Source organism: Haemorhous mexicanus (genome assembly GCF_027477595.1).
Source record: "Haemorhous mexicanus isolate bHaeMex1 chromosome 32 unlocalized genomic scaffold, bHaeMex1.pri SUPER_32_unloc_3, whole genome shotgun sequence".
In the NCBI taxonomy this organism is placed as follows: Eukaryota; Metazoa; Chordata; class Aves; order Passeriformes; family Fringillidae; genus Haemorhous; species Haemorhous mexicanus.
The window spans coordinates 95171-120801 of NW_026775984.1; the positions used below are offsets into that span (position 1 = coordinate 95171).

The 25631-nt window shown below is 65.0% G+C and overlaps 2 protein-coding genes across 13 annotated transcripts in view; one reads left to right on the top strand and one right to left on the bottom strand.

Moving 5' to 3' along the window:
- Window positions 1-51: 51 nt before the first annotated feature.
- Window positions 52-5924, top strand: C32H6orf136 (chromosome 32 C6orf136 homolog). Its single transcript, XM_059837372.1, is given in 9 exon segments — window positions 52-108; window positions 110-175; window positions 178-372; window positions 1585-1665; window positions 1667-1909; window positions 3246-3334; window positions 4326-4526; window positions 5455-5524; window positions 5607-5924. Coding segments are annotated over 9 exon segments (1086 nt in total). The 3' UTR covers window positions 5691-5924.
- DHX16 (DEAH-box helicase 16) overlaps window positions 5805-25631 on the bottom strand; it is a 30207-nt gene continuing 10380 nt past the window's right edge. For 10 of the 12 annotated variants that reach the window (XM_059837359.1, XM_059837367.1, XM_059837366.1 and 7 more), the window contains 11 exons: window positions 24181-24391; window positions 23098-23196; window positions 22254-22406; window positions 20533-20673; window positions 18305-18467; window positions 17146-17264; window positions 16067-16134; window positions 14804-14966; window positions 13317-13478; window positions 8007-8180; window positions 5805-6032 (listed from right to left, as the gene is read on the bottom strand). In XM_059837359.1, the coding sequence (XP_059693342.1) occupies window positions 5904-6032; window positions 8007-8180; window positions 13317-13478; window positions 14804-14966; window positions 16067-16134; window positions 17146-17264; window positions 18305-18467; window positions 20533-20673; window positions 22254-22406; window positions 23098-23196; window positions 24181-24391 (1582 nt within the window). In that variant the 3' untranslated portion in view covers window positions 5805-5903. Of the gene's footprint in view, window positions 6033-8006; window positions 8181-13316; window positions 13479-14803; window positions 14967-15499; window positions 15519-15582; window positions 15602-16066; window positions 16135-17145; window positions 17265-18304; window positions 18468-20532; window positions 20674-22253; window positions 22407-23097; window positions 23197-24180; window positions 24392-25631 lie in introns of all 12 variants that reach the window. The other 2 variants (XM_059837360.1, XM_059837361.1) reach the window with 2 other exon arrangements.

Below are 25631 nucleotides of genomic sequence, written 5' to 3' on the forward strand. Positions count from 1 at the left end.
GCCCCTTCGCTCCCTCATGAATGAACCGCGGGTGGCGCGGTGCCACCGCGCATGCGCAACCGGCTCCGGGTCACCTTCCCGCGCTCGGCGCAGGCGCGTTGCGCTGAGGTGTGGGGGGGGGGGAAGCGCGCGCGCGGCCCGCGCAGGCGCAGAGCGAGCGGCCGGCGTGAGGGGAGGAAAGAGGCGGCGGCGGCAGCGCCGAGCGGGGACAGCGAGGAGCGAGGGGACACCGCGGCCGCCATGTACCGGCACGTCACCGCCACCGTCACCGCCGCCGTCCGCCTCCGGCCCGGCCGCGCCTGGGCTCCGGCAGCCGCCGCGGCGCCTCCCGGGCCGGCCCCGCCGCGCCGCCGCTACCGAGCGCGGCCGCAGGTGAGGGGAGAGCGCTGAGGGGGAGAGACGGGGGGCGGAGTTATGTAAATAGCGCCGCAGAGTGGGTGGGGTTATGGAAATAGGGAGGGGTTGTGGGTAGTGGGGAGGGGCGGGGTTATGCAAATTGAGGCGCGGGTTGTTTGGGAACAGCGGTTATGCAAATAGGGAGCGGTTGGTGGGCGGGGACATGCAGATAGAGGGTGCGTGGAATAATAAGGTGAGGCGTGGTTATGCAAATGAGCAGCCTAAAATAGTTTCGCTTTGCCGCTGTCGGGGCGTGGTTATGCTAATTAACGGCCCTAAATAGTTTCGCTTTTGCCGCTAGCGGGGCGTGGTTATGCAAATTGAGGGCGGGGTTTCTACTGGGGGCGGAGCCCGGGGGGTCCTGGGGGGAACCAAATGGGGCAAATCCCCCGAAAATCGGGAAAATCCCCATTTCCCACGTGGCAAATCCACCTAAAATGGGGCAAATCCCCCCCAGAATGGGGTAAATCTCCCCAGTATGGGGAAAAATCCCTTTTTCCATAGGGCAAACCCCCCTTGAATGACCCAACCCCACCCCCGGGCACTCCCTCACTCCCCCAGCCCCAAATTCCCCTTTTTTCCCCCCCACCCCAGGGGGTCCCTCACTTCCCCAGCCCCCTCCCCAAACTCTGATCCCAAATTCCCTTTTTTCCCCCAAACTCCCCTTTCCCCCCCCAAATTCCCTGTTTTTTCATCCCCAAATTCCCGTTTTTCCCCCCAAATTTTCCTTTTTTCCCCCCATCCCAGGGGATCCCTCACTCCCCCAGCCCCCCAATCCCAAATTCCCCTTTTTCTCCCCAAATTCCCCTTTCCCCCCCCCCCCCCATCCCAGGGGGTCCCTCACTCCCCCAGCCCCCTCCCCAAACTCTGATCCCAAATTCCCCTTTTTCCCCCCCAAATTCCCCTTTTCCCCCCCATCCCAGGGGGTCCCTCACTCCCCCAGCCCCCCAATCCCAAATTCCCCTTTTCCCCCCCAAATTCCCCTTTTTCTCCCCAAATTCCCCTTTTTTTCCCCCCATCCCAGGGGGTCCTTCACTCCCCCAGCCCCCTCCCCAAACTCTGATCCCAAATTCCCCTTTTTCCCCCCCAAATTCCCCTTTTCCCCCCCATCCCAGGGGGTCCCTCACTCCCCCAGCCCCCTCCCCAAACTCTGATCCCAAATTCCCCTTTTTCCCCCCCCATTTCCAGGACCTGGAGCCCCCCCTGGTGCCGGGCCCGGCCCTGGCCCTGCTGCCCCCCCCGCGCTGCCCCCCCCGGCCCCCCGGGACCCCCGGGACCCCCCCCCCGGGGGCTGGAGGGGCTCGGGGGTCCGGTGACCACGGTGGACGGGCGGCGCGAGGACGACATCGCCGTGCGGGACCCCCCCCTCGGGGGGCGGCTGCTGCTGGGACCCCCCCCGGGGACCCCCGCCCCGGGGAACCCCCCCCCAAAGGGGCGCGGGGGGAGCCCCCAGAGCCCCCCACCCTCCATGGAGGAGCACCTGGCCAGCATGCACGAGAGGCTGCGGCACGAGGTGACACCTGGGGACAGCGGGGAGGGGGGACAGAATGGGGAGTGGGGGGACAGGATGGGGAAGGGGTGACAGAATGGGGAGGGGGGGACAGAATGGGGAGGGGGGGGACAGGATGGGGAGGGGGTGACAAAGAGGGGAGGGGGGGACAGAGTGGGGAGGGGGATGAAATGGGGAGGGGGGACAGAATGGGGAGGGGGGACAGAGTGGGGAGGGGGATGAAATGGGGAGGGGGGGGACAGAGTGGGGAGGGGGGGACAGAGTGGGGAGGGGGATGAAATGGGGAGGGGGTGACAGAATGGGGAGGGGGGGGACAGAGTGGGGAGGGGGGACAAAGAGGAGAGGGGGTGACAAGGAGGGGCAGGGGGGGACAGAATGGGGAGGGGGTGACAGAATGGGGAGGGGGTGACAGAATGGGGAGGGGGTGACAAGGAGGGGGGGACAGAATGGGGAGGGGGTGACAGAATGGGGAGGGGGGTGACAAGGAGTGGGGGACAGAATGGGGAGGGGGGGACAGGATGGGGAGGGGGGGGACAAAGTGGGGAGGGGGGACAAAGTGGGGAGGGGGTGACAGAGTGGGGAGGGGGGTGACAGAATGGGGAGGGGGGACAGAATGGGGAGGGGGGACAGCATGGGGAGGGGGGGGACAGAATGGGGAGGGGGGGACAGAATGGGGAGGGGGGACAGAATGGGGAGGGGGGTGACAGAATGGGGGGGGTGACAAGGAGGGGGTGACAGGATGGGGAGGGGGGACAGAATGGGGAGGGGGGACAGAATGGGGAGGGGGGATGAAATGGGGAGGGGGGACAGCATGGGGAGGGGGGACAGAATGGGGAGGGGGGACAGAATGGGGAGGGGGGTGACAGAGTGGGGAGGGGGTGACAGAATGGGGAGGGGGGGACAGAATGGGGAGGGGGGACAGAATGGGGAGGGGGTGACGGAATGGGGAGGGGGGGACAGAATGGGGAGGGGGGACAGAATTGGGAGGGGGTGACAGAGTGGGGAGGGGGGGGACAGCATGGGGAGGGGGGGACAAAGTGGGGAGGGGGCGACAGAATTGTGGGGGATTGATGGGAAAAGGGGGTGGGACAGAACTGGGGAGGTGACAGCAGCCGGGGGAGGTGACAGCAGCAGGGGGAGGTGACAGCAGCCGGGGGGGGAGGTGACAGCAGCCATGGGGGGGAGGTGACAGCAGCCAGGGGGAGGTGACAGCACTAGGGGGAGGTGACAGCAGCCAGGGGGAGGTGACAGCAGCAGGGGGAGGTGACAGCAGCCGGGGGGAGGTGACAGCAGCAGGGGGAGGTGACAGCAGCCCGGTGACCCCCCTGTCCCCCCCCAGCTCCCCAATTTCTTCCTGAAGATCCCGGACTACGCCCTGTACGCCCCCGACGTGGAGTTCCAGTGCCAGCACCTGCACCTGCACACACGGTGGGTGACACTGGGGGGACACCAGGGGGACACTGGGGACACTGGGGGGGTCAGAACCACCTGCTGCACCTGCACACACGGTGGGTGACACTGGGGACATTGGGGACACTGGGGGGATCAGAACCACCTGCTGCACCTGCACACACGGTGGGTGACACCGGGGACATTGGGGACACTGGGGACACCGGGGGGGGGGTCAGAACCACCTGCTGCACCTGCACACACGGTGGGTGACACTGGGGACATTGGGGACACTGGGGACACTGGGGGGGTCAGAACCACCTGCTGCACCTGCACACACGGTGGGTGACACCGGGGACATTGGGGACACTGGGGACACCGGGGGGGTCAGAACCACCTGCTGCACCTGCACACACGGTGGGTGACACTGGGGACATTGGGGACATTGGGGACATTGCGGGGGTCAGAACCACCTGCTGCACCTGCACACACGGTGGGTGACACTGGGGACATTGGGGACACTGGGGGGGTCAGAACCACCTGCTGCACCTGCACACACGGTGGGTGACACCGGGGACATTGGGGACACTGGGGGGGTCAGAACCACCTGCTGCACCTGCACACACGGTGGGTGACATGGACAGGACAGTGACAGTGGGTGGCAGTGAGTGACAGTGGCAGTGTCAGGGTGTCACAGGGAGGTGACAGTGGGTGACAGTGACACTCTCTGTGTCCCCAGGGGCCGGGCCATGTACGCCGTGGCCGTGGCGCTGTGTCGGGCAGTGTCAGTGGGTGACAGTGGCAGTGTCGGGGTGTCACAGGGAGGTGACAGGGTGTCACAGGGAGGTGACAGTGGGTGACAGTGACACTGTCTGTGTCCCCAGGGGCCGGGCCATGTACGCCGTGGCCGTGGCGCTGTGCCGGGCAGTGACAGTGGGTGACAGTGGCAGTGTCGGGGTGTCACAGGGCAGTGTCAGGGTGTCACAGGGAGGTGACAGTGACACTGACCCTGCTGTCCCCGTGTCCCCAGGGGCCGGGCCATGTACGCCGTGGCCGTGGCGCTGTGCCGGGCCCTGGCCTGGGGTTACTTTGCCAGCCTCAGGCTGGAGGTGCTGGCGCTGACGCGGCACCCCGAGGACTGGAGCGTGCGGGCGCGGTGGCGCCTGACGGGGCTGCCCCTGCACCTGCTGCTGCTGCGCTGGTACCGGCGGGACAAACGCACCCTGCTCAGGTAGGGACACACCTGGGACACACCCTGTGTCACCCCTGTGTCACTGTGTCACCCCTGTACCACCCCCCGTGTCACTGCCCCTGCACCTGCTGCTGCTGCGCTGGTACCGGCGGGACAAACGCACCCTGCTCAGGTAGGGACACACCTGGGACACCCCCTGTGTCACTGTGTCACCCCTGTGTCACCCCTGTGTCACCCCCTGTGTCACTGCCCCTGCACCTGCTGCTGCTGCGCTGGTACCGGCGGGACAAACGCACCCTGCTCAGGTAGGGACACACCTGGGACACCCCCTGTGTCACTGTGTCACCCCCTGTGCCACCCCCTGCCATCCCTGTGCCACCCCTGTGTCACCCCTGTGTCACCCCCGGTGTCACTGCCCCTGCACCTGCTGCTGCTGCGCTGGTACCGGCGGGACAAACGCACCCTGCTCAGGTAGGGACACACCTGTGCCATCCCCCCATGTCACTGTGTCACCCCTGTGCCACCCCCTGCCATCCCTGTGTCACCCCTGTGTCACTGTGTCACCCCCGTGTCACCCCCGTGTCACTGCCCCTGCACCTGCTGCTGCTGCGCTGGTACCGGCGGGACAAACGCACCTTGCTCAGGTGAGGGCACACCTGTGCCATCCCCCCGTGTCACTGTGTCACCCCTGTGCCACCCCCTGCCATCCCTGTGTCACCCCCGTGTCACTGCCCCTGCACCTGCTGCTGCTGCGCTGGTACCGGCGGGACAAACGCACCCTGCTCAGGTAGGGACACACCTGGGACACACCTGTGCCATCCCCCTGTGTCACTGTGTCACCCCTGTGTCACCCCAAACACCTGTGTCACCCCTGTGCCACCCGTGTGCCACCGCTGTCCCCCCTGGGCGGGGTCGGTGCCACCCCCAGGTCCCCGATGTCCCCGTGTCCCCCCCCGTGTCCCCCCAGGTCCTACGACGCCTTCTCCACCTTCTTCCTCAACTCCCAGGGGCTCATCCGCTGCCACCGCGTGGACAAGGTGAGTCCGAGCACCTTGGGGACACCTTGGGGACACCTTGGGGACACCCCCGGTGTCCCCTGACCCCGTGTCCCCCCCCCAGCTGATGCCAGCCCCCACGGCCGTCCCCGAGCCCAAGAAGCTGCTGGTGGCCGCGGCGCTGGCGGTGGCGCTGGCCCGGCCCTGAAGCCACCGAGGAGGGGACACCTGAGCGCCCCTCCCCCCTCGGTCACCTGTCCCCTTGGTCACCTGTCCCCTCCCCCTCCCCTTAAATTAACGTGCAGAATAAAGGAGCCGGCGGTGACACGGGGACAGCGGCGTCCCCAAGGGCGGGGCTCTGCCCCGGGGCTGTATTGGGGTGTCCCCAGGTGTCCCCAGGTGTCCCCAGGTGTCCCCGGGCTCAGCCCAGCTCCTCCCGCGATTTTCCGGCTTTTTTGGGCATCTTGCGGCCGCTGCCGTCCTCGAGCTCCTTGGCCTGGTAGTAGTGGGGGGCCACCTCCAGCAGCCAGGCGCTGTCGATCTCGATCACCTGGGGACAAGGGACACACCTGTCACACACCTGTCACACACCTGTCACACCTGTCACCCCTGGGGACACCCCTAGGGACAGCCCGGGCCACCTCCAGCAGCCAGGCGCTGTCGATCTCGATCACCTGGGGACGAGGGACACACCTGTCACACCTGGGACACACCTGGGACACACCTGTCACACCTGGGGACACCCCTAGGGACAGCCCGGGCCACCTCCAGCAGCCAGGCGCTGTCGATCTCGATCACCTGGGGACAAGGGACACGCCTGTCACACACCTGGGACACACCTGGGACACACCTGTCACCCCTGGGGACACCCCTAAGGACAGCCTGGGCCACCTCCAGCAGCCAGGCGCTGTCGATCTCGATCACCTGGGGACGAGGGACACACCTGTCACACCTGGGACACACCTGTCACACCTGGGACACACCTGTCACACCTGTCACACACCTGGGACACACCTGTCACCCCTGGGACACCCCTAGGGACAGCCCGGGCCACCTCCAGCAGCCAGGCGCTGTCAGTCTCGATCACCTGGGGACGAGGGACACACCTGTCACACACCTGTCACACACCTGGGACACACCTGTCACACACCTGGGACACACCTGTCACACCTGGGACACACCTGTCACACACCTGGGACACCCCTAGGGACAGCCCGGGCCACCTCCAGCAGCCAGGCGCTGTCGATCTCGATCACCTGGGGACGAGGGACACACCTGTCACACACCTGGGACACACCTGTCACACACCTGGGACACACCTGTCACACCTGGGACACACCTGTCACCCCTGGGACGCCCCTAGGGACAGCCCGGGCCACCTCCAGCAGCCAGGCGCTGTCAATCTCGATCACCTGGGGACGAGGGACACACCTGTCACACACCTGTCACACCTGGGACACACCTGTCACACCTGGGACACACCTGGGACACACCTGTCACACACCTGGGACACACCTGTCACACCTGGGACACACCTGTCACACACCTGTCACACACCTGTCACACACCTGTCACCTGTCACACACCTGTCACACACCTGTCACACCTGTCACACCCCAAGGGACAGCCACGGACACACGGGGACAGAGACGATGGCTTGGGATCACTGAGTTGTCACCTTGGAGCTGTGTCCCTTGTGTCCCCATACCCACTCCATGTCCCTGCCCTGTGTCCCCCTGTCCCTGCCATGTCCCCAAGGTGTCCCCAGGGTGTCCCCAGGGTCTCCCCATGTCCCCAAGGTGTCCCCAGCTGTCCCCAAGGTGTCCCCAGGGTGTCCCCATGTCCCCAGGGTGTCCGCAAGGTGTCCCAGGGTGTCCCCAAGGTGTCCCCATGTCCCCACCTGTCTCATGAACTCCTTGGAGGTGCACACCAGCTCGTGGTAGAGCGCCCAGCGTGTCCTGTGTGTCCCTGTACCCACACTGCCCTGTGTCCCCATGTCCCCAGGCTGTCCCCAGGGTGTCCCCATGTCCCCAAGGTGTCCCCAAGGTGTCCCCACCTGTCTCATGAACTCCTTGGAGGTGCACACCAGCTCGTGGTAGAGCGCCCAGCGTGTCCCCGTACCCGCGCTGCCCTGTGTCCCCATGTCCCCAGGGTGTCCCCAGCTGTCCCCAAGGTGTCCCCAAGGTGTCCCCATGTCCCCAAGGTGTCCCCAAGGTGTCCCCATGTCCCCACCTGTCTCATGAACTCCTTGGAGGTGCACACCAGCTCGTGGTAGAGCGCCCAGCGTGTCCTGTGTGTCCCCATACCCACACTGCCCTGTGTCCCCATGTCCCCAGGGTGTCCCCAAGGTGTCCCCACCTGTCTCATGAACTCCTTGGAGGTGCACACCAGCTCGTGGTAGAGCGCCCAGCGTGTCCTGTGTGTCCCTGTACCCGCACTGCCCTGTGTCCCCCTGCCCCTGCCCTGTGTCCCTGTGTCCCCAGGGTGTCCCCAAGGTGTCCCCAAGGTGTCCCCATGTCCCCACCTGTCTCATGAACTCCTTGGAGGTGCACACCAGCTCGTGGTAGAGCACCCAGCGGGGCTGCAGGGCGAACAGGGCGCTGTTGGGGTGGATGAACACGGGCTGCTGGTGCTTCACCGTGCGGTACCCGCCCCGCGCCAGGCGCGCCGTGTGGTAAAAGAACCCGGCCGTGATGGCCTGGGGGGGACAGAGGGGACACTGTTACTGGGAGGGACTGGGATGGCACTGGGATGGCACTGGGAGGGCACTGGGAGGGACTGGGATACACTGGGATGGCACTGGGATCATCGGTACCCGCCCCGCGCCAGGCGCGCCGTGTGGTAAAAGAACCCGGCCGTGATGGCCTGGGGACACACAGAGGGGACACTGTTACTGGGATGGCACTGGGATACACTGGGAGGGACTTGGATGGCACTGGGATGGCACTGGGATACACTGGGAGGGCACTGGGATCATCGGTACCCGCCCCGCGCCAGGCGCGCCGTGTGGTAAAAGAACCCGGCCGTGATGGCCTGGGGGACACAGAGGGGACACTGTTACTGGGAGGGACTGGGAGGGACTGGGATACACTGGGAGGGACTGGGATGGCACTGGGATACACTGGGATGGCACTGGGATCATCGGTACCCGCCCCGCGCCAGGCGCGCCGTGTGGTAAAAGAACCCGGCCGTGATGGCCTGGGGGGGACACAGAGGGGACACTGTTACTGGGAGGGACTGGGAGGGCACTGGGATGGCACTGGGAGGGACTGGGATACACTGGGAGGGCACTGGGATACACTGGGAGGGACTGGGATCATCGGTACCCGCCCCGCGCCAGGCGCGCCGTGTGGTAAAAGAACCCAGCCGTGATGGCCTGGGGGGGACACAGAGGGGACACTGTTACTGGGAGGGACTGGGAGGGCACTGGGAGGGACTGGGAGGGCACTGGGATGGCACTGGGATACACTGGGATGGCACTAGGATCATCGGTACCCGCCCCGCGCCAGGCACGCCGTGTGGTAAAAGAACCCGGCCGTGATGGCCTGGGGACACACAGAGGGGACACTGTTACTGGGAGGGACTGGGAGGGCACTGGGAGGGACTGGGATGGCACTGGGATACACTGGGATGGCACTGGGATCATCGGTGCCCGCCCCGCGCCAGGCGCGCCGTGTGGTAAAAGAACCCGGCCGTGATGGCCTGGGGGGGACACAGAGGGGACACTGTTACTGGGAGGGACTGGGATGGCACTGGGAGGGACTGGGATGGACTGGGAGGGCACTGGGATGGCACTGGGATCGGTACCCGCCCCGCGCCAGGCGCGCCGTGTGGTAAAAGAACCCGGCCGTGATGGCCTGGGGGGGACACAGAGGGGACACTGTTACTGGGAGGGACTGGGATGGCACTGGGAGGGCACTGGGAGGGACTGGGAGGGACTGGGATACACTGGGATGGCACTGGGATCGGTACCCGCCCCGCGCCAGGCGCGCCGTGTGGTAAAAGAACCCGGCCGTGATGGCCTGGGGGGGACACAGAGGGGACACTGTTACTGGGAGGGACTGGGAGGGACTGGGAGGGACTGGGATGGCACTGGGATACACTGGGATGGCACTGGGATCATCGGTACCCGCCCCGCGCCAGGCGCGCCGTGTGGTAAAAGAACCCGGCCGTGATGGCCTGGGGGGGACACAGAGGGGACACTGTTACTGGGAGGGACTGGGAGGGCACTGGGAGGGACTGGGATGGCACTGGGAGGGCACTGGGATACACTGGGATGGCACTGGGATCATCGATACCCGCCCCGCGCCAGGCGCGCCGTGTGGTAAAAGAACCCGGCCGTGATGGCCTGGGGGGGACACAGAGGGGACACTGTTACTGGGATGGCACTGGGAGGGCACTGGGAGGGCACTGGGAGGGCACTGGGATACACTGGGATGGCACTGGGATCATCAGTACCCGCCCCGCGCCAGGCGCGCCGTGTGGTAAAAGAACCCGGCCGTGATGGCCTGGGGGGGACACAGAGGGGACACTGTTACTGGGAGGGACTGGGAGGGCACTGGGAGGGCACTGGGAGGGCACTGGGATACACTGGGAGGGCACTGGGATCATCGGTACCCGCCCCGCGCCAGGCGCGCCGTGTGGTAAAAGAACCCGGCCGTGATGGCCTGGGGGGGACACAGAGGGGACACTGTTACTGGGAGGGACTGGGAGGGCACTGGGAGGGACTGGGATGGCACTGGGAGGGCACTGGGATACACTGGGATGGCACTAGGATCATCGGTACCCGCCCCGCGCCAGGCACGCCGTGTGGTAAAAGAACCCGGCCGTGATGGCCTGGGGACACACAGAGGGGACACTGTTACTGGGAGGGACTGGGAGGGCACTGGGAGGGACTGGGATGGCACTGGGATACACTGGGATGGCACTGGGATCATCGGTGCCCGCCCCGCGCCAGGCGCGCCGTGTGGTAAAAGAACCCGGCCGTGATGGCCTGGGGGGGACACAGAGGGGACACTGTTACTGGGAGGGACTGGGATGGCACTGGGAGGGACTGGGATGGACTGGGAGGGCACTGGGATGGCACTGGGATGGCACTGGGATCGGTACCCGCCCCGCGCCAGGCGCGCCGTGTGGTAAAAGAACCCGGCCGTGATGGCCTGGGGGGGACACAGAGGGGACACTGTTACTGGGAGGGACTGGGATGGCACTGGGAGGGACTGGGATGGCACTGGGAGGGCACTGGGATACACTGGGATGGCACTGGGATCGGTACCCGCCCCGCGCCAGGCGCGCCGTGTGGTAAAAGAACCCGGCCGTGATGGCCTGGGGGGGACACAGAGGGGACACTGTTACTGGGAGGGACTGGGATGGCACTGGGAGGGCACTGGGAGGGACTGGGAGGGACTGGGATACACTGGGATGGCACTGGGATCGGTACCCGCCCCGCGCCAGGCGCGCCGTGTGGTAAAAGAACCCGGCCGTGATGGCCTGGGGGGGACACAGAGGGGACACTGTTACTGGGAGGGACTGGGAGGGACTGGGAGGGACTGGGATGGCACTGGGATACACTGGGATGGCACTGGGATCATCGGTACCCGCCCCGCGCCAGGCGCGCCGTGTGGTAAAAGAACCCGGCCGTGATGGCCTGGGGGGGACACAGAGGGGACACTGTTACTGGGAGGGACTGGGAGGGCACTGGGAGGGACTGGGATGGCACTGGGAGGGCACTGGGATACACTGGGATGGCACTGGGATCATCGATACCCGCCCCGCGCCAGGCGCGCCGTGTGGTAAAAGAACCCGGCCGTGATGGCCTGGGGGGGACACAGAGGGGACACTGTTACTGGGATGGCACTGGGAGGGCACTGGGATACACTGGGATGGCACTGGGATCATCGGTACCCGCCCCGCGCCAGGCGCGCCGTGTGGTAAAAGAACCCGGCCGTGATGGCCTGGGGGGGACACAGAGGGGACACTGTTACTGGGAGGGACTGGGAGGGCACTGGGAGGGACTGGGATGGCACTGGGAGGGCACTGGGATACACTGGGATGGCACTGGGATCATCGATACCCGCCCCGCGCCAGGCGCGCCGTGTGGTAAAAGAACCCGGCCGTGATGGCCTGGGGGGGACACAGAGGGGACACTGTTACTGGGATGGCACTGGGAGGGCACTGGGAGGGCACTGGGAGGGCACTGGGATACACTGGGATGGCACTGGGATCATCAGTACCCGCCCCGCGCCAGGCGCGCCGTGTGGTAAAAGAACCCGGCCGTGATGGCCTGGGGGGGACACAGAGGGGACACTGTTACTGGGAGGGACTGGGAGGGCACTGGGAGGGCACTGGGAGGGCACTGGGATACACTGGGAGGGCACTGGGATCATCGGTACCCGCCCCGCGCCAGGCGCGCCGTGTGGTAAAAGAACCCGGCTGTGATGGCCTGGGGGACACACAGAGGGGACACTGTTACTGGGAGGGACTGGGATGGCACTGGGAGGGCACTGGGAGGGACTGGGATACACTGGGATGGCACTGGGATCATCGGTACCCGCCCCGCGCCAGGCGCGCCGTGTGGTAAAAGAACCCGGCCGTGATGGCCTGGGGGGGACACAGAGGGGACACTGTTACTGGGAGGGACTGGGAGGGCACTGGGAGGGACTGGGATGGCACTGGGAGGGCACTGGGATACACTGGGATGGCACTGGGATCATCGATACCCGCCCCGCGCCAGGCGCGCCGTGTGGTAAAAGAACCCGGCCGTGATGGCCTGGGGACACACAGAGGGGACACTGTTACTGGGAGGGACTGGGAGGGCACTGGGAGGGCACTGGGATGGCACTGGGATACACTGGGAGGGCACTGGGATCATCGGTGCCCGCCCCGCGCCAGGCGCGCCGTGTGGTAAAAGAACCCGGCCGTGATGGCCTGGGGGACACAGAGGGGACACTGTTACTGGGAGGGACTGGGAGGGACTGGGAGGGACTGGGATTGGTGGATATTTTGGGGGGTATTTTGTGGGATATTTTATGGATATTTTGTGGGATATTTTGGGATATTTTTGGTGTAATTTGGGGACATTCTGGGGCTCACCTTGCGGACCAGGTCCAGGTGTGATCAGGGGATATTTTATGGATATTTTGGGATATTTTGGGGGATATTTTGGGTATTTTGGGGGTATTTTGGGGCTCACCTTGCGGACCAGGTCCAGGTTGCCCCCGCAGGAGGACGGGGCCCAGGTGTGATCAGGGAATATTTTATGGATATTTTGGGATATTTTGGGGGATATTTGGGGATATTTTGGGGGTATTTTGGGGCTCACCTTGCGGACCAGGTCCAGGTTGCCCCTGCAGGAGGACGGGGCCCAGGTGTGATCGGGGGATATTTTGGGATATTTTATGGATATTTTGGGGACATTCTGGGGCTCACCTTGCGGACCAGGTCCAGGTGTGATCAGGGGATATTTTATGGATATTTTATGGATATTTTGGGGGATATTTTGGGGGATATTTTTGGGTATTTTGGGGGTATTTTGGGGCTCACCTTGCAGACCAGGTCCAGGTTGCCCCCGCAGGAGGACGGGGCCCAGGTGTGATCAGGGGATATTTTATGGATATTTTGGGGGATATTCGGGGATATTTTATGGATATTTTGGGATATTTTATGGACATTTTGGGGACATTCTGGGGCTCACCTTGCGGACCAGGTCCAGGTTGCCCCCGCAGGAGGACGGGGCCCAGGTGTGATCGGGGGGTATTTTATGGGTATTTTATGGATATTTTATGGATATTTTGGAGGCTATTTGGGGACATTTTGGGGACATTCTGGGGCTCACCTTGCGGACCAGGTCCAGGTTGCCCCCGCAGGAGGACGGGGCGATCTCCACGCGCTCCATCAGCCCCTGCAGCTGCTCCCGCACGTCGCGGGCCCGGCGCAGGGAGCGCGCCTGCACAAAGTGCTCGTAGCACCACTGCAGGGAGTGCCCGCTGGCCACCCACTGCACGGGGACACGGGGACACGGGGGGACACGGGGGACAGCAGGGGACAGCAGGGACAGCAGGGACAGCGGGGGGACACAGGGGACAGCGGGGGACACAGGGGACAGCGGGGACAGCAGGGACAGTGGGGGGACACAGGGGACAGCAGAGGGATAGCAGGGACAGCGGGGGATAGGAGGGGGACACAGGGGACAGGGGGGGACACAGGGGACAGTGGGGGACACAGGGGACAGTAGGGGATAGCAGGGGACAGCAGGGGGACACAGGGGACAGCGGGGGACACAGGGGACAGCAGAGGGATAGCAGAGGGATAGCAGGGACAGCGGGGGACAGCGGGGGACACAGGGGACAGTAGGGGATAGCAGGGGATAGCAGGGACAGCAGGGACAAAGGGGGACAGCGGGGGATAGCAGGGGACAGTAGGGGATAGCAGGGGACAGCAGGGATAGCAGGGACAGTGGGTGACAGCAGGGGACATGGAGGACACCCAGGGGACAGCAGAGGACAGCAGGGATAGCAGGGGACATGGGGGACAGCAGGGATAGCAGGGACAGTGGGTGACAGCAGGGGACATGGAGGACACCCCGGGGACAGCAGGGGGACACACAGGGGGTAGCAGGGACAACAGGGACATGGGGGACACCCAGGCAGAGGCACACGGTGACGTTGGCATGGGAGGGATGAGGACAGCAAGACAAGGACACAAAAAGGGACACAAAGGTCAGCGCTGCTGCTGGACGTGTCCCCAGCCCCATGATGTCCCCATTGTCCCCAATGTCCCAAACCCCCCGATGTCCCTGATGTCCCTGCTGTCCCCAACCCCCCAATGTCCCCAGTATCCCCACAGTCCTCAACGTCCCCGCTCTCTCCAATGTCAGCTGTCCCTGCTGTCCCCTGAGTGTCCCCGTGTCCCTGCTGTCCCCGCTGTCCCCTGAGTGTCCCCACTGTCCCTGCTGTCCCCACTGTCCCCGCTGTCCCCTGAGTGTCCCCGTGTCCCTGCTGTCCCCACTGTCCCTGCTGTCCCCTGAGTGTCCCCGCTGTCCCCTGGGTGTCCCCGTGTCCCTGCTGTCCCCTGGGTGTCCCCGTGTCCCTGCTGTCCCTGCTGTCCCTGCTGTCCCCACTGTCCCTGCTGTCCCCTGAGTGTCCCCACTGTCCCTGCTGTCCCCACTGTCCCTGCTGTCCCCGCTGTCCCCTGAGTGTCCCCATGTCCCTGCTGTCCCCACTGTCCCTGCTGTCCCCTGGGTGTCCCCGCTGTCCCCTGAGTGTCCCTGCTGTCCCCTGGGTGTCCCCTGGGTGTCCCCTGGGTGTCTGGGTGTCCCCGTACCTGGTTGTAGACGTTGAGCAGCACCAGGTGGTCGCCCCCGGGCACGCTGAAGGCCACGCGGGCGCTGTCGGCGTGCAGCACCTTGTCCTTGGGCCGGTAGAACACGGCGTTGTTCACCGAGAGCATGGCGGCCACCGTCAGCACCTCCTCGGTACAGCCGTACCTGATTGGGGACATTGGGGACACTCAGGGGACACTGGGGACATTGGGGACATTGGGGACACCGTCAGCACCTCCTCCGTGCAGCCGTACCTGATTGGGGACATTGGGGACACTCAGGGGACATTGGGGACATTGGGGACATGGCGGCCACCGTCTGCACCTCCTCCGTGCAGCCGTACCTGGGACAAGGGGGGACACTGAGGGGACATTGGGGACATTGGGGACACCGTCTGCACCTCCTCCGTGCAGCCATAACTGATCGGGGACAGGGGGGACACTAAGGGGACATTGGGGACATTGGGGACATTGGGGACACTCAGGGGACATTGGGGACATGGCGGCCACCGTCAGCACCTCCTCTGTGCAGCCGTACCTGATTGGGGACATTGGGGACACTCAGGGGACATTGGGGACACTGAGGACATTGGGGACACCGTCAGCACCTCCTCCGTGCAGCCGTACCTGATCGGGGACAGGGGGGACACTCAGGGGACATTGAGGGGACATTGGGGACATGGCGGCCACCGTCAGCACCTCCTCCGTGCAGCCATACCTGGGACAAGGGGACATTGGGGACACTGAGGGGACATTGGGGACATGGCGGCCACCGTCAGCACCTCCTCCGTGCAGCCGTACCTGATCGGGGACAGAGGGACACTCAGGGGACACTGGGGACATTGGGGACACCGTCTGCACCTCCTCCGTGCAGCCGTACCTGGGACAAGGGGACATTGGGGACGGGGGGACACTGAGGGGACATTGGGGACACCGTCTGCACCTCCTCCGTGCAGCCGTACCTGATCGGGGACAGGGGGACACTGAGGGGACATTGGGGACACTGAGGGGACACTGAGGGGACATTGGGGACACTGGGGACACCGTCAGCACCTCCTCCGTGCAGCCATAACTGAGACATTGGGGACACTGGGGACACTGAGGGGACACTGAGGGGACACTGGGGACACCATCAGCACCTCTGTGCAGCGGTACCTGGGACAGGCGGGAAGCTGAGGGGACACTCAGGGGACACTCAGGGGAGAGGGGACACTGGGGGCACTTTGGGGACACTTGGGGACACTTGGGGACCCGTCTGTCACTCACTGCTCGCTCGCCAGGATCATCTTGGCCAACATGGGCTCCACGGGCAGCTCCGCCATGCGCCGGCCCAGCTGGGACAGGGACAGGGACAGAGGGACAGAGGGACACAGGGACAGAGGGACAGAGGGACAGAGGGACCACCAGGGACACAGGGACAGAGGGACAGAGGGACAGAGGGACAGAGGGACACAGGGACACAGGGACACAGGGACAGAGGGACACAGGGACACAGGGACACAGGGACAGAGGGACACAGGGACACAGGGACACAGGGACACAGGGACACAGGGACACAGGGACAGAGGGACACAGGGACACAGGGACACAGGGACACAGGGACAGAGGGACACAGGGACACAGGGACACAGGGACACAGGGACACAGTGACCACCAGGGACACAGGGACAGAGGGACAGAGGGACACAGGGACACAGGGACAGAGGGACACAGGGACACAGGGACAGAGGGACAGAGGGACACAGGGACAGAGGGACACAGGGACAGAGGGACAGAGGGACACAGGGACAGAGGGACAGAGGGACACAGTGACCACCAGGGACACCCCGGGGCCTCCCAGTGCTCCCAGTCCCTCCCAGTACCGCCCAGGTGGGCTGTTCCCCATTCCCAGTCCCTCCCAGTCCCTCCCAGTCCCTCCCAGTGCTCCCAGTGCTCCCAGTACCGTGGTGAGCTCGCCCAGGTGGGCTGTTCCCCATTCCCAGTCCCTCCCAGTCCCTCCCAGTGCTCCCAGTCCCTCCCAGTACCGTGGTGAGCTCGCCCAGGTGGTTCAGGGCCCATTCCCAGTCCCCCCCAGTCCCTCCCAGTGCTCCCAGTGCTCCCAGTACCGTGGTGAGCTCGCCCAGGTGGTTCAGGGCCCATTCCCCCCAGTCCCTCCCAGTCCCTCCCAGTGCTCCCAGTACCGTGGTGAGCTCGCCCAGGTGGTTCAGGGCCCATTCCCAGTCCCCCCCAGTTCCCCCCAGTCCCTCCCAGTCCCTCCCAGTCCCTCCCAGTACCGTGGTGAGCTCCCCCAGGTGGGCTGTTCCCCATTCCCAGTCCCTCCCAGTCCCTCCCAGTGCTCCCAGTACCGTGGTGAGCTCGCCCAGGTGGTTCAGGGCCCCCAGGGCGTAGAGCTGCTCCAGCGCCAGCACCAGCGTCTCGTGGGGGGGAGGGTCCAGGAAGTCAAAGTGGATCAGGTCGTTGATGCCTGGGGACACCTGGTGTCACCTGGTGTCACCTGGCTGTCACCTGGCTGTCCCTGACCCCCCCTGTGTCACCTCGGTGTCACCTGGCTGTCCCCGACCCCCCTGTGTCACCTCGATGTCATCACCTGGCTGTCCCTGACCCCCTGTGTCACCTCGCTGTCACCTCGGTGTCACCTCGCTGTCACCTGGCTGTCCCTGACCCCCTGTGTCACCTCAGTGCCACCTGGCTGTCCCCGACCCCGTGTCACCTCGGTGTCACCTGGCTGTCCCCAACCCCCTGTGTCACCTTGGTCTCACCTGGCTGTCCCTGACCCCCTGTGTCACCTGGCTGTCACCTGGCTGTCCCCGACCCCCCTGTGTCACCTTGGTCTCACCTGGCTGTCACCTGGCTGTCCCTGACCCCCTGTGTCACCTGGCTGTCACCTGGCTGTCCCTGACCCCCTGTGTCACCTCGATGTCACCTGGCTGTCCCTGACCCCCTGTGTCACCTCAGTGTCACCTCAGTGTCACCTGGCTGTCCCCGACCCCCTGTGTCACCTCGCTGTCACCTGGCTGTCACCTGGCTGTCCCTGACCCCCCCCATATCACCCAGTGTCACCTTGGTGTCCCCAGTCCCCTCCCAGTCCCTCCCAGTTCACTCCCAGTCCCTCCCAGTGCCCCCCAGTGCCCTCCCAGTGCCCATAGCTCCATTCCCAGTCCCTCCCAGTCCCTCCCAGTCCCTCCCAGTCCCTCCCAGTCCCCTCCCAGTCCCCCCCAGTCCCTCCCAGTGCCCTCCCAGTCCCTCCCAGTCCCTCCCAGTCCCCCCCAATCCCCTCCCAGTGCCTCCCAGTGCCCCCCAGTCCCCCCCAGTGCCCACCCAGGCTCTTGAGCAGCAGCACCAGTGCCCCCAGGTGTGTTCTGATCCCCCTTTGACCCCTCCCAGTCCGTCCCAGTCCCTCCCAGTGCCCACCCAGTCCCTCCCAGTCCCCTCCCAGTCCATCCCAGTCCCCTCCCAGTCCCTCCCAGTCCCTCCCAGTACCCCCCAGTCCCTCCCAGTGCCCACCCAGGCTCTTGAGCAGCAGCACCAGTGCCCCCAGGTCGGCCCTCTGGATCTCGGGCACCGCCGTCTCCTCCAGCTCGTGCTGGAACGCCCAGGCCGTGTAGAGCCGGAAGCACTTCCCGGGCGCCACGCGGCCCGCGCGGCCCGCCCGCTGATTGGCTGAGGCCTGGGGACAGGGGACACCTGTGACACACCTGGGACACACCTGGGACACACCTGGGACACACTGGGACACACCTGGGATACACTGGGACACACTGGGACACACTGGGACACACTGGGACACGCGGCCTGCGCGGCCCGCCCGCTGATTGGCTGAGGCCTGGGGACAGGGGACACCTGTGACACACCTGGGACACACCTGGGACACACTGGGATACACTGGGATACACTGGGATACACTGGGACACACTGGGAAACACTGGGACACGCGGCCCGCGGCCCGCCCGCTGATTGGCTGAGGCCTGGGGACAGGGGACACCTGTGACACACCTGGGACACACCTGGGACACACCTGGGACACACTGGGACACACCTGGGATACACTGGGACACACTGGGACACACTGGGACACACTGGGACACGCGGCCTGCGCGGCCCGCCCGCTGATTGGCTGAGGCCTGGGGACAGGGGACACCTGTGACACACCTGGGACACACCTGGGACACACTGGGATACACTGGGATACACTGGGACACACTGGGATACACCTGTGACACACTGGGAAACACTGGGACACGCGGCCCGCGCGGCCCGCCCGCTGATTGGCTGAGGCCTGGGGACAGGGGACACCTGTGACACACCTGTGGCACACCTGGGACACACTGGGACACACCTGGGACACACCTGGGACACCTGTGACACACTGGGATACACTGGGACACGCGGCCAGCATGGCCCGCCCGCTGATTGGCTGAGGCCTGGGGACAGGGGACACCTGTGACACACCTGGGACACACCTGGGACACACCTGGGACACCTGTGACACACTGGGATACACTGGGACACACTGGGATACACTGGGACACGCGGCCCGCCCGCTGATTGGCTGAGGCCTGGGGACAGGGGACACCTGTGACACACCTGGGACACACCTGGGACACACCTGGGACACACTGGGACACACCTGGGACACACTGGGATACACTGGGACACGCGGCCAGCACGGCCCGCCCGCTGATTGGCTGAGGCCTGGGGACAGGGGACACCTGTGACACACCTGGGACACACCTGGGATACACTGGGACACACTAGGATACACCTGGGACACACCTGGGACACACCTGGGACACACCTGGGACACACCTGGGACACACTGGGACACACCTGGGACACACTGGGACACACTGGGATACACTGGGACACACCTGGGACACACTGGGACACACCTGGGACACACCTGGGACACACCTGGGACACACTGGGACACACCTGGGACACACTGGGATACACTGGGACACACCTGTGACACACTGGGATACATTGGGACACACGGCCCTCACAGCCCGCCCGCTGATTGGCTGAGGCCTGGGGACAGGGGACACCTGTGACACACCTGGGACACACCTGGGACACACCTGGGATACACTGGGATACACTGGGATACACCTGTGACACACTGGGATACACTGGGACACACCTGGGACACACCTGGGACACACCTGTAACCCACTGGGATACACTGGGATACACTGGGACACACCTGGGACACACCTGGGACACACTGGGACACACCTGGGACACACCTGTAACCCACTGGGATACACTGGGATACACTGGGACACACCTGGGACACACCTGGGACACACTGGGACACACCTGGGACACACCTGGGACACACTGGGAAACACTGGGACACCTGTGACATGCGGCCTGCCCGCTGATTGGCTGAGGCCTGGGGACATCAAAGTGACACCTGTGACAGGTGCCCCAGGTGACCCACCTTGGAGCAGGGGGTCACCACCAGGGACTCCATGCCCGTGCGGGCACTCACAGGGGATGGCAGGGGCTCACAGTAGGTGACAGTAAGGTGACAATAGGTGGCAGTAAGGTGCCCCAGGTGTCCCAGGTGACACAGGTGACCCACCTTGGAGCAGGGTGTCACCACCAGGGACTCCATGCCCGTGCGAGCACTCACAGCAGGTGACAGTAAGGTGACAATAGATGGCAATAAGAGGATGGCAGGTGCCCCAGGTGCCACTAAGGTGGCCCAGGTGACACAGGTGACCCACCTTGGAGCAGGGTGTCACCACCAGGGACTCCATGCCCGTGCGGGCGCTGTAGCTCTTCTGCTTGCAGAAGCCGGGGTCCAGCACGTACACGATGCCGTCGATGGTCACCGAGGTCTCGGCGATGTTGGTGGCCACCACCACCTGCGCCAGGGGCGGGGCACGCGCTGGGACACGCCCTCGCAGGCCCCGCCCCTCCCGGCCACACCCGGCTAAGCCACGCCCCATTTAAAGCACGGGCTGTTAAGCCCTGCCCACTCGGAGCGGCACCCAATCACGGTCTACACTGCGGGCCACGCCCAATGAAGCCACACCCCCCCTTAGACCACACCCATTTTGACCGCACCCAATGGAGCCACACCCCTTTAGACCACACCCAGTTAGACCACACCCAATGGAGCCACACCCATTTAGACCACACCCAATGGAGCCACACCCCTTTAGACCACACCCCTTTGGACCACACCCCTTTAGACCACACCCAATGGAGTCACACCCCTTTAGACCACACCCCTTTAGACCACACCCATTTCGACCACACCCAATGGAGCCACACCCCTTTAGACCACACCCATTTTGACCACACCCATTTTGACCGCACCCAATGGAGTCACGCCCTGTTTAGACCGCACCCAATTAAGCCCCACCCACTCTGCCCACACCCAGTAAAACCACACCCCTTTAGGTCCCCCCTATTTCTGACCACACCCAATTAAGCCCCACCCACTCTGCCCACACCCAGTAAAACCACACCCCTTTAGGTCCCCCCTATTTCTGAACACAACCAATTAAGCCCCACCCACTTCCATGAAGCCACACCCCCTCTCTTAAAGGGCTAGCGCACCTTGCTGGCTCTGTTAATGAAACCCCACCCCCTTCCCCTTAAACCCCACCCCTTTCCCATAAACCCCACCCCTCTCTCATTCCACCACGCCCCCTCCTGAGGCCCCGCCCCCTCTTAAAGGGCCAGTAGGCCCTCCTAGCTTCCTAAATGAAACCCCACCCCCTTTCCCATAAACCCCACCCCTCTCCCACTGCACCACGCCCCCTGCCGAGGCCCCGCCCCCCCTTAAAGGGCCAGCAGACCTTCCTGGCTCTGTTAATGAAACCCCACCCCCTTCCCCATAAACCCCACCCCCTTTCCCACCACACCACGCCCCCTGCCGAGGCCCCGCCCCCCCTTAAAGGGCCAGCAGACCTTCCTGGCGCTGTAAATGAAACCCCACCCCCTTCCCCATAAACCCCACCCCCTTTCCCACCACACCACGCCCCCTGCCGAGGCCCCGCCCCCCCTTAAAGGGCCAGCAGACCTTCATGTAAATGAAACCCCACCCCCTTTCCCACCGCACCCCGCCCCCTGCCAAGGCCCCGCCCCCCCTTAAAGGGCCAGCACACATTCCTGGCTCTGTAAATGAAGCCCCACCCCATTTCCCTTTAACCCCACCCCCTTTCCCACTGCACCACGCCCCCTTCTGAGGCCCCGCCCTCCCTTAAAGGGCCATCAGACCTTCATGTAAATGAAACCCCACCCCTTTCCCACTGCACCCCGCCCCCTGCCAAGGCCCCGCCCCCCCTTAAAGGGCCAGCACACATTCCTGGCTCTGTTAATGAAACCCCACCCCATTTCCCTTTAACCCCACCCCCTTTCCCTTAAACCCCACCCCCTTTCCCACTGCACCCCGCCCCCAGCCGAGGCCCCGCCCCCCCTTAAAGGGCCAGCAGACCTTCCTGGCGCCGGGGGGCGTGGGCTGGAAGATGCGGGCCTGCAGCTCCGAGGGCAGGTTGGCGTAGATGGGCAGCACCAGCAGCTCGGGCAGGCGCGAGCCCAGGCGGCGACAGCGCTCCTGCAGCAGCTCCACGCAGGCCTCGATCTCCTCCTGTCACCCGGGGACATTGGGGACATCGTTGGGGACATTGGGGACATTGGGGACACCCAGGGGATTGGGGACATCGGGGATGATGGGGACACTGGGGACACTGGGGCAGCACAGACAGCGCTCCTGCAGCAGCTCCACGCAGGCCTCGATCTCCTCCTGTCACCCCGGGGACATTGGGGACATCGTTGGGGACATTGGGGACACCCAGGGGATTGGGGACACCCAGGGGATTGGGAACATTGGGGACATCAGGGACACTGGGGACACTGGGGCAGCACGGACAGCGCTCCTGCAGCAGCTCCACGCAGGCCTCGATCTCCTCCTGACGTTGGGGACATCGTTGGGGACATTGGGGACAGCGGGGACATTGGGGACAGCGGGGGGATCGGGGACACCCAGGGGATTGGGGACATCGGGGATGATGGGGACACTGGGGCAGCACGGACAGCGCTCCTGCAGCAGCTCCACGCAGGCCTCGATCTCCTCCTGACGTTGGGGACATCGTTGGGGACATTGGGGACATTGGGGACACCCAGGGGATTGGGGACATTGGGGACATCAGGGATGATGGGGACACTGGGACAGCGCTCCTGCAGCAGCTCCACGCAGGCACCCCGGGGACATTGGGGACACCCAGGGGACACTCAGGGACACCGAGGTGACACCGAGGTGACACCGAGGTGACACTGACCTGCCCGGTGAGGAAGACCAGGATGTCCCCGGGGGGTTGGGTGACGTGGATCTGCAGCACCGACACCACGCAGGCCTCCAGGTAATCGGCCTCAGGTGCCTGCGGGGACAGCGGGGACATCGGGGGACATCAGGGGGACACAGGGGGACACAGGGGACACAGGGGACACAGGGGACACAGGGACATCAGCACCAGCTGTGCCCAAAGGCCCCCAGCCATCCCCCTTGTCCTGTGTCCCCTCTTGTCCCCAGACACGTCCACCACCTCAGGAGAGCCGGTAGATCCAGCCCCACAGCTCCCAGCTCCCGGTGTCCCCAGTGTCCCCAACACCCCCAGTGTCCCCAACACCCCCAGTGTCCCCGTGTCACCTTGGTGTAGTAGATGTCAATGGGGAAGCGGCGCCCCGGGATGACCGGGTGTCCCCATGCTCTCATTGTCCCCAATGTCCCCAACATCCCTGATGTCCCCATTACCCCCAATGTCCCCGTGTCCCCAATGTCACCTTGGTGTAGTAGATGTCGACGGGGAAGCGGCGCCCCGGGATGACCGGGTGTCCCCATGCTCTCATTGTCCCCAACACCCCCAATGTCCCCGATGTCCCCGATGTCCCCAATGTCCCCGTGTCCCCAGTGTCACCTTGGTGTAGTAGATGTCGACGGGGAAGCGGCGCCCCGGGATGACCGGGTGTCCCCATGCTCTCATTGTCCCCAACACCCCCAATGTCCCCATTACCCCCAATGTCCCCAATGTCCCCAACACTCCCAGTGTCCCCGTGTCCCCAGTGTCACCTTGGTGTAGTAGATGTCGACGGGGAAGCGGCGCCCCGGGATGACCAGCAGTCCCCATGCTCTCATTGTCCCCAATGTCCCCAACACCCCCAATGTCCCCATTACCCCCGATGTCCCCAATGTCCCCATGTCCCCAATGTCACCTTGGTGTAGTAGATGTCGACGGGGAAGCGGCGCCCCGGGATGACCGGGTGTCCCCATGCTCTCATTGTCCCCAGTGTCCCCGATGTCCCCAATGTCCCCAACACCCCCGATGTCCCCAATGTCCCCAATGTCCCCGATGTCCCCATGTCACCTTGGTGTAGTAGATGTCGACGGGGAAGCGGCGCCCCGGGATGCGGAAGACGGGCGCGTGGTCGAAGAAGGCCGAGAAGCGCTCGGTGTCCAGCGTGGCCGAGGCCACCAGCACCTTCAGCTGCGGCCGGAAGCGCGCGATGTCCTTGATGAGGCCGAAGAGCACGTCCGTGTGCAGCGTGCGCTCGTGAGCCTCGTCCACCATGATCACGCTGGGGACACGCACGGGGACACCGGCTTGGACACGGGGACACCGGGACAGGGCGACAGGGACAGGGGGATGGACATGGGGACAGGGATATGGGGACACGCATGGGGACACTGGCATGGACACCGGGACACCGGCATGGACATGGGGACCGGGACAGGGGGATGGACACAGGGACAGGGGGATGGACATGGGGACACGCACGGGGACACCGGCATGGACACGGGGACCAGGACAGGGGGACAGGGACAGGGGGATGGACACGGGGACACAGGGATGGACATGGGGACACGCATGGGGACACCGGCATGGACACGGGGACACCGACAGGGGGACAGGGACAGGGGGATGGACACGGGGACACCGGGATGGACATGGGGACACCGGGATGGACATGGGGACACGCACGGGGACACCGGCATGGACACGGGGACACCGGGATGGACATGGGGACAGGGACAGGGGGATGGACACGGGGACACCGGGATGGACATGGGGACACCGGGATGGACATGGGGACACGCACGGGGACACCGGCATGGACACGGGGACACCGGGATGGACATGGGGACAGGGACAGGGGGATGGACATGGGGACACAGGGATGGACATGGGGACACGCACGGGGACACCGGCATGGACACGGGGACACCGGGACAGGGGGACAGGGACAGGGGGATGGACACAGGGACACGCACGGGGACACCGGCATGGACACGGGGACACCGACAGGGGGACAGGGACAGGGGGATCGACACAGGGACACAGGGATGGACACGGGGACACGCACGGGGACACCGGCATGGACACGGGGACACCGGGACAGGGGGACAGGGACAGGGGGATGGACATGGGGACACGGGGATGGACACGGGGATACACACGGGGACACCGGCATGGACACGGGGACACCGGCATGGACACGGGGACCGGGACAGGGGGATGGACACGGGGACAGGGGGATGGACAGGGGGACACGCACGGGGACACCGGCATGGACACAGGGACACTGGGATGGACACGGGGACACCGGGATGGACACGGGGACACCGGGACAGGGGGACACAGGGACTGGGACAGGAGGATGGACACAGGGACAGGGGGATGGACATGGGGACACGCACGGGGACACCGGCATGGACACGGGGACCAGGACAGGGGGACAGGGACAGGGGAATGGACACAGGGACACAGGGATGGACATGGGGACACGCACGGGGACACCGGCATGGACACGAGGACAC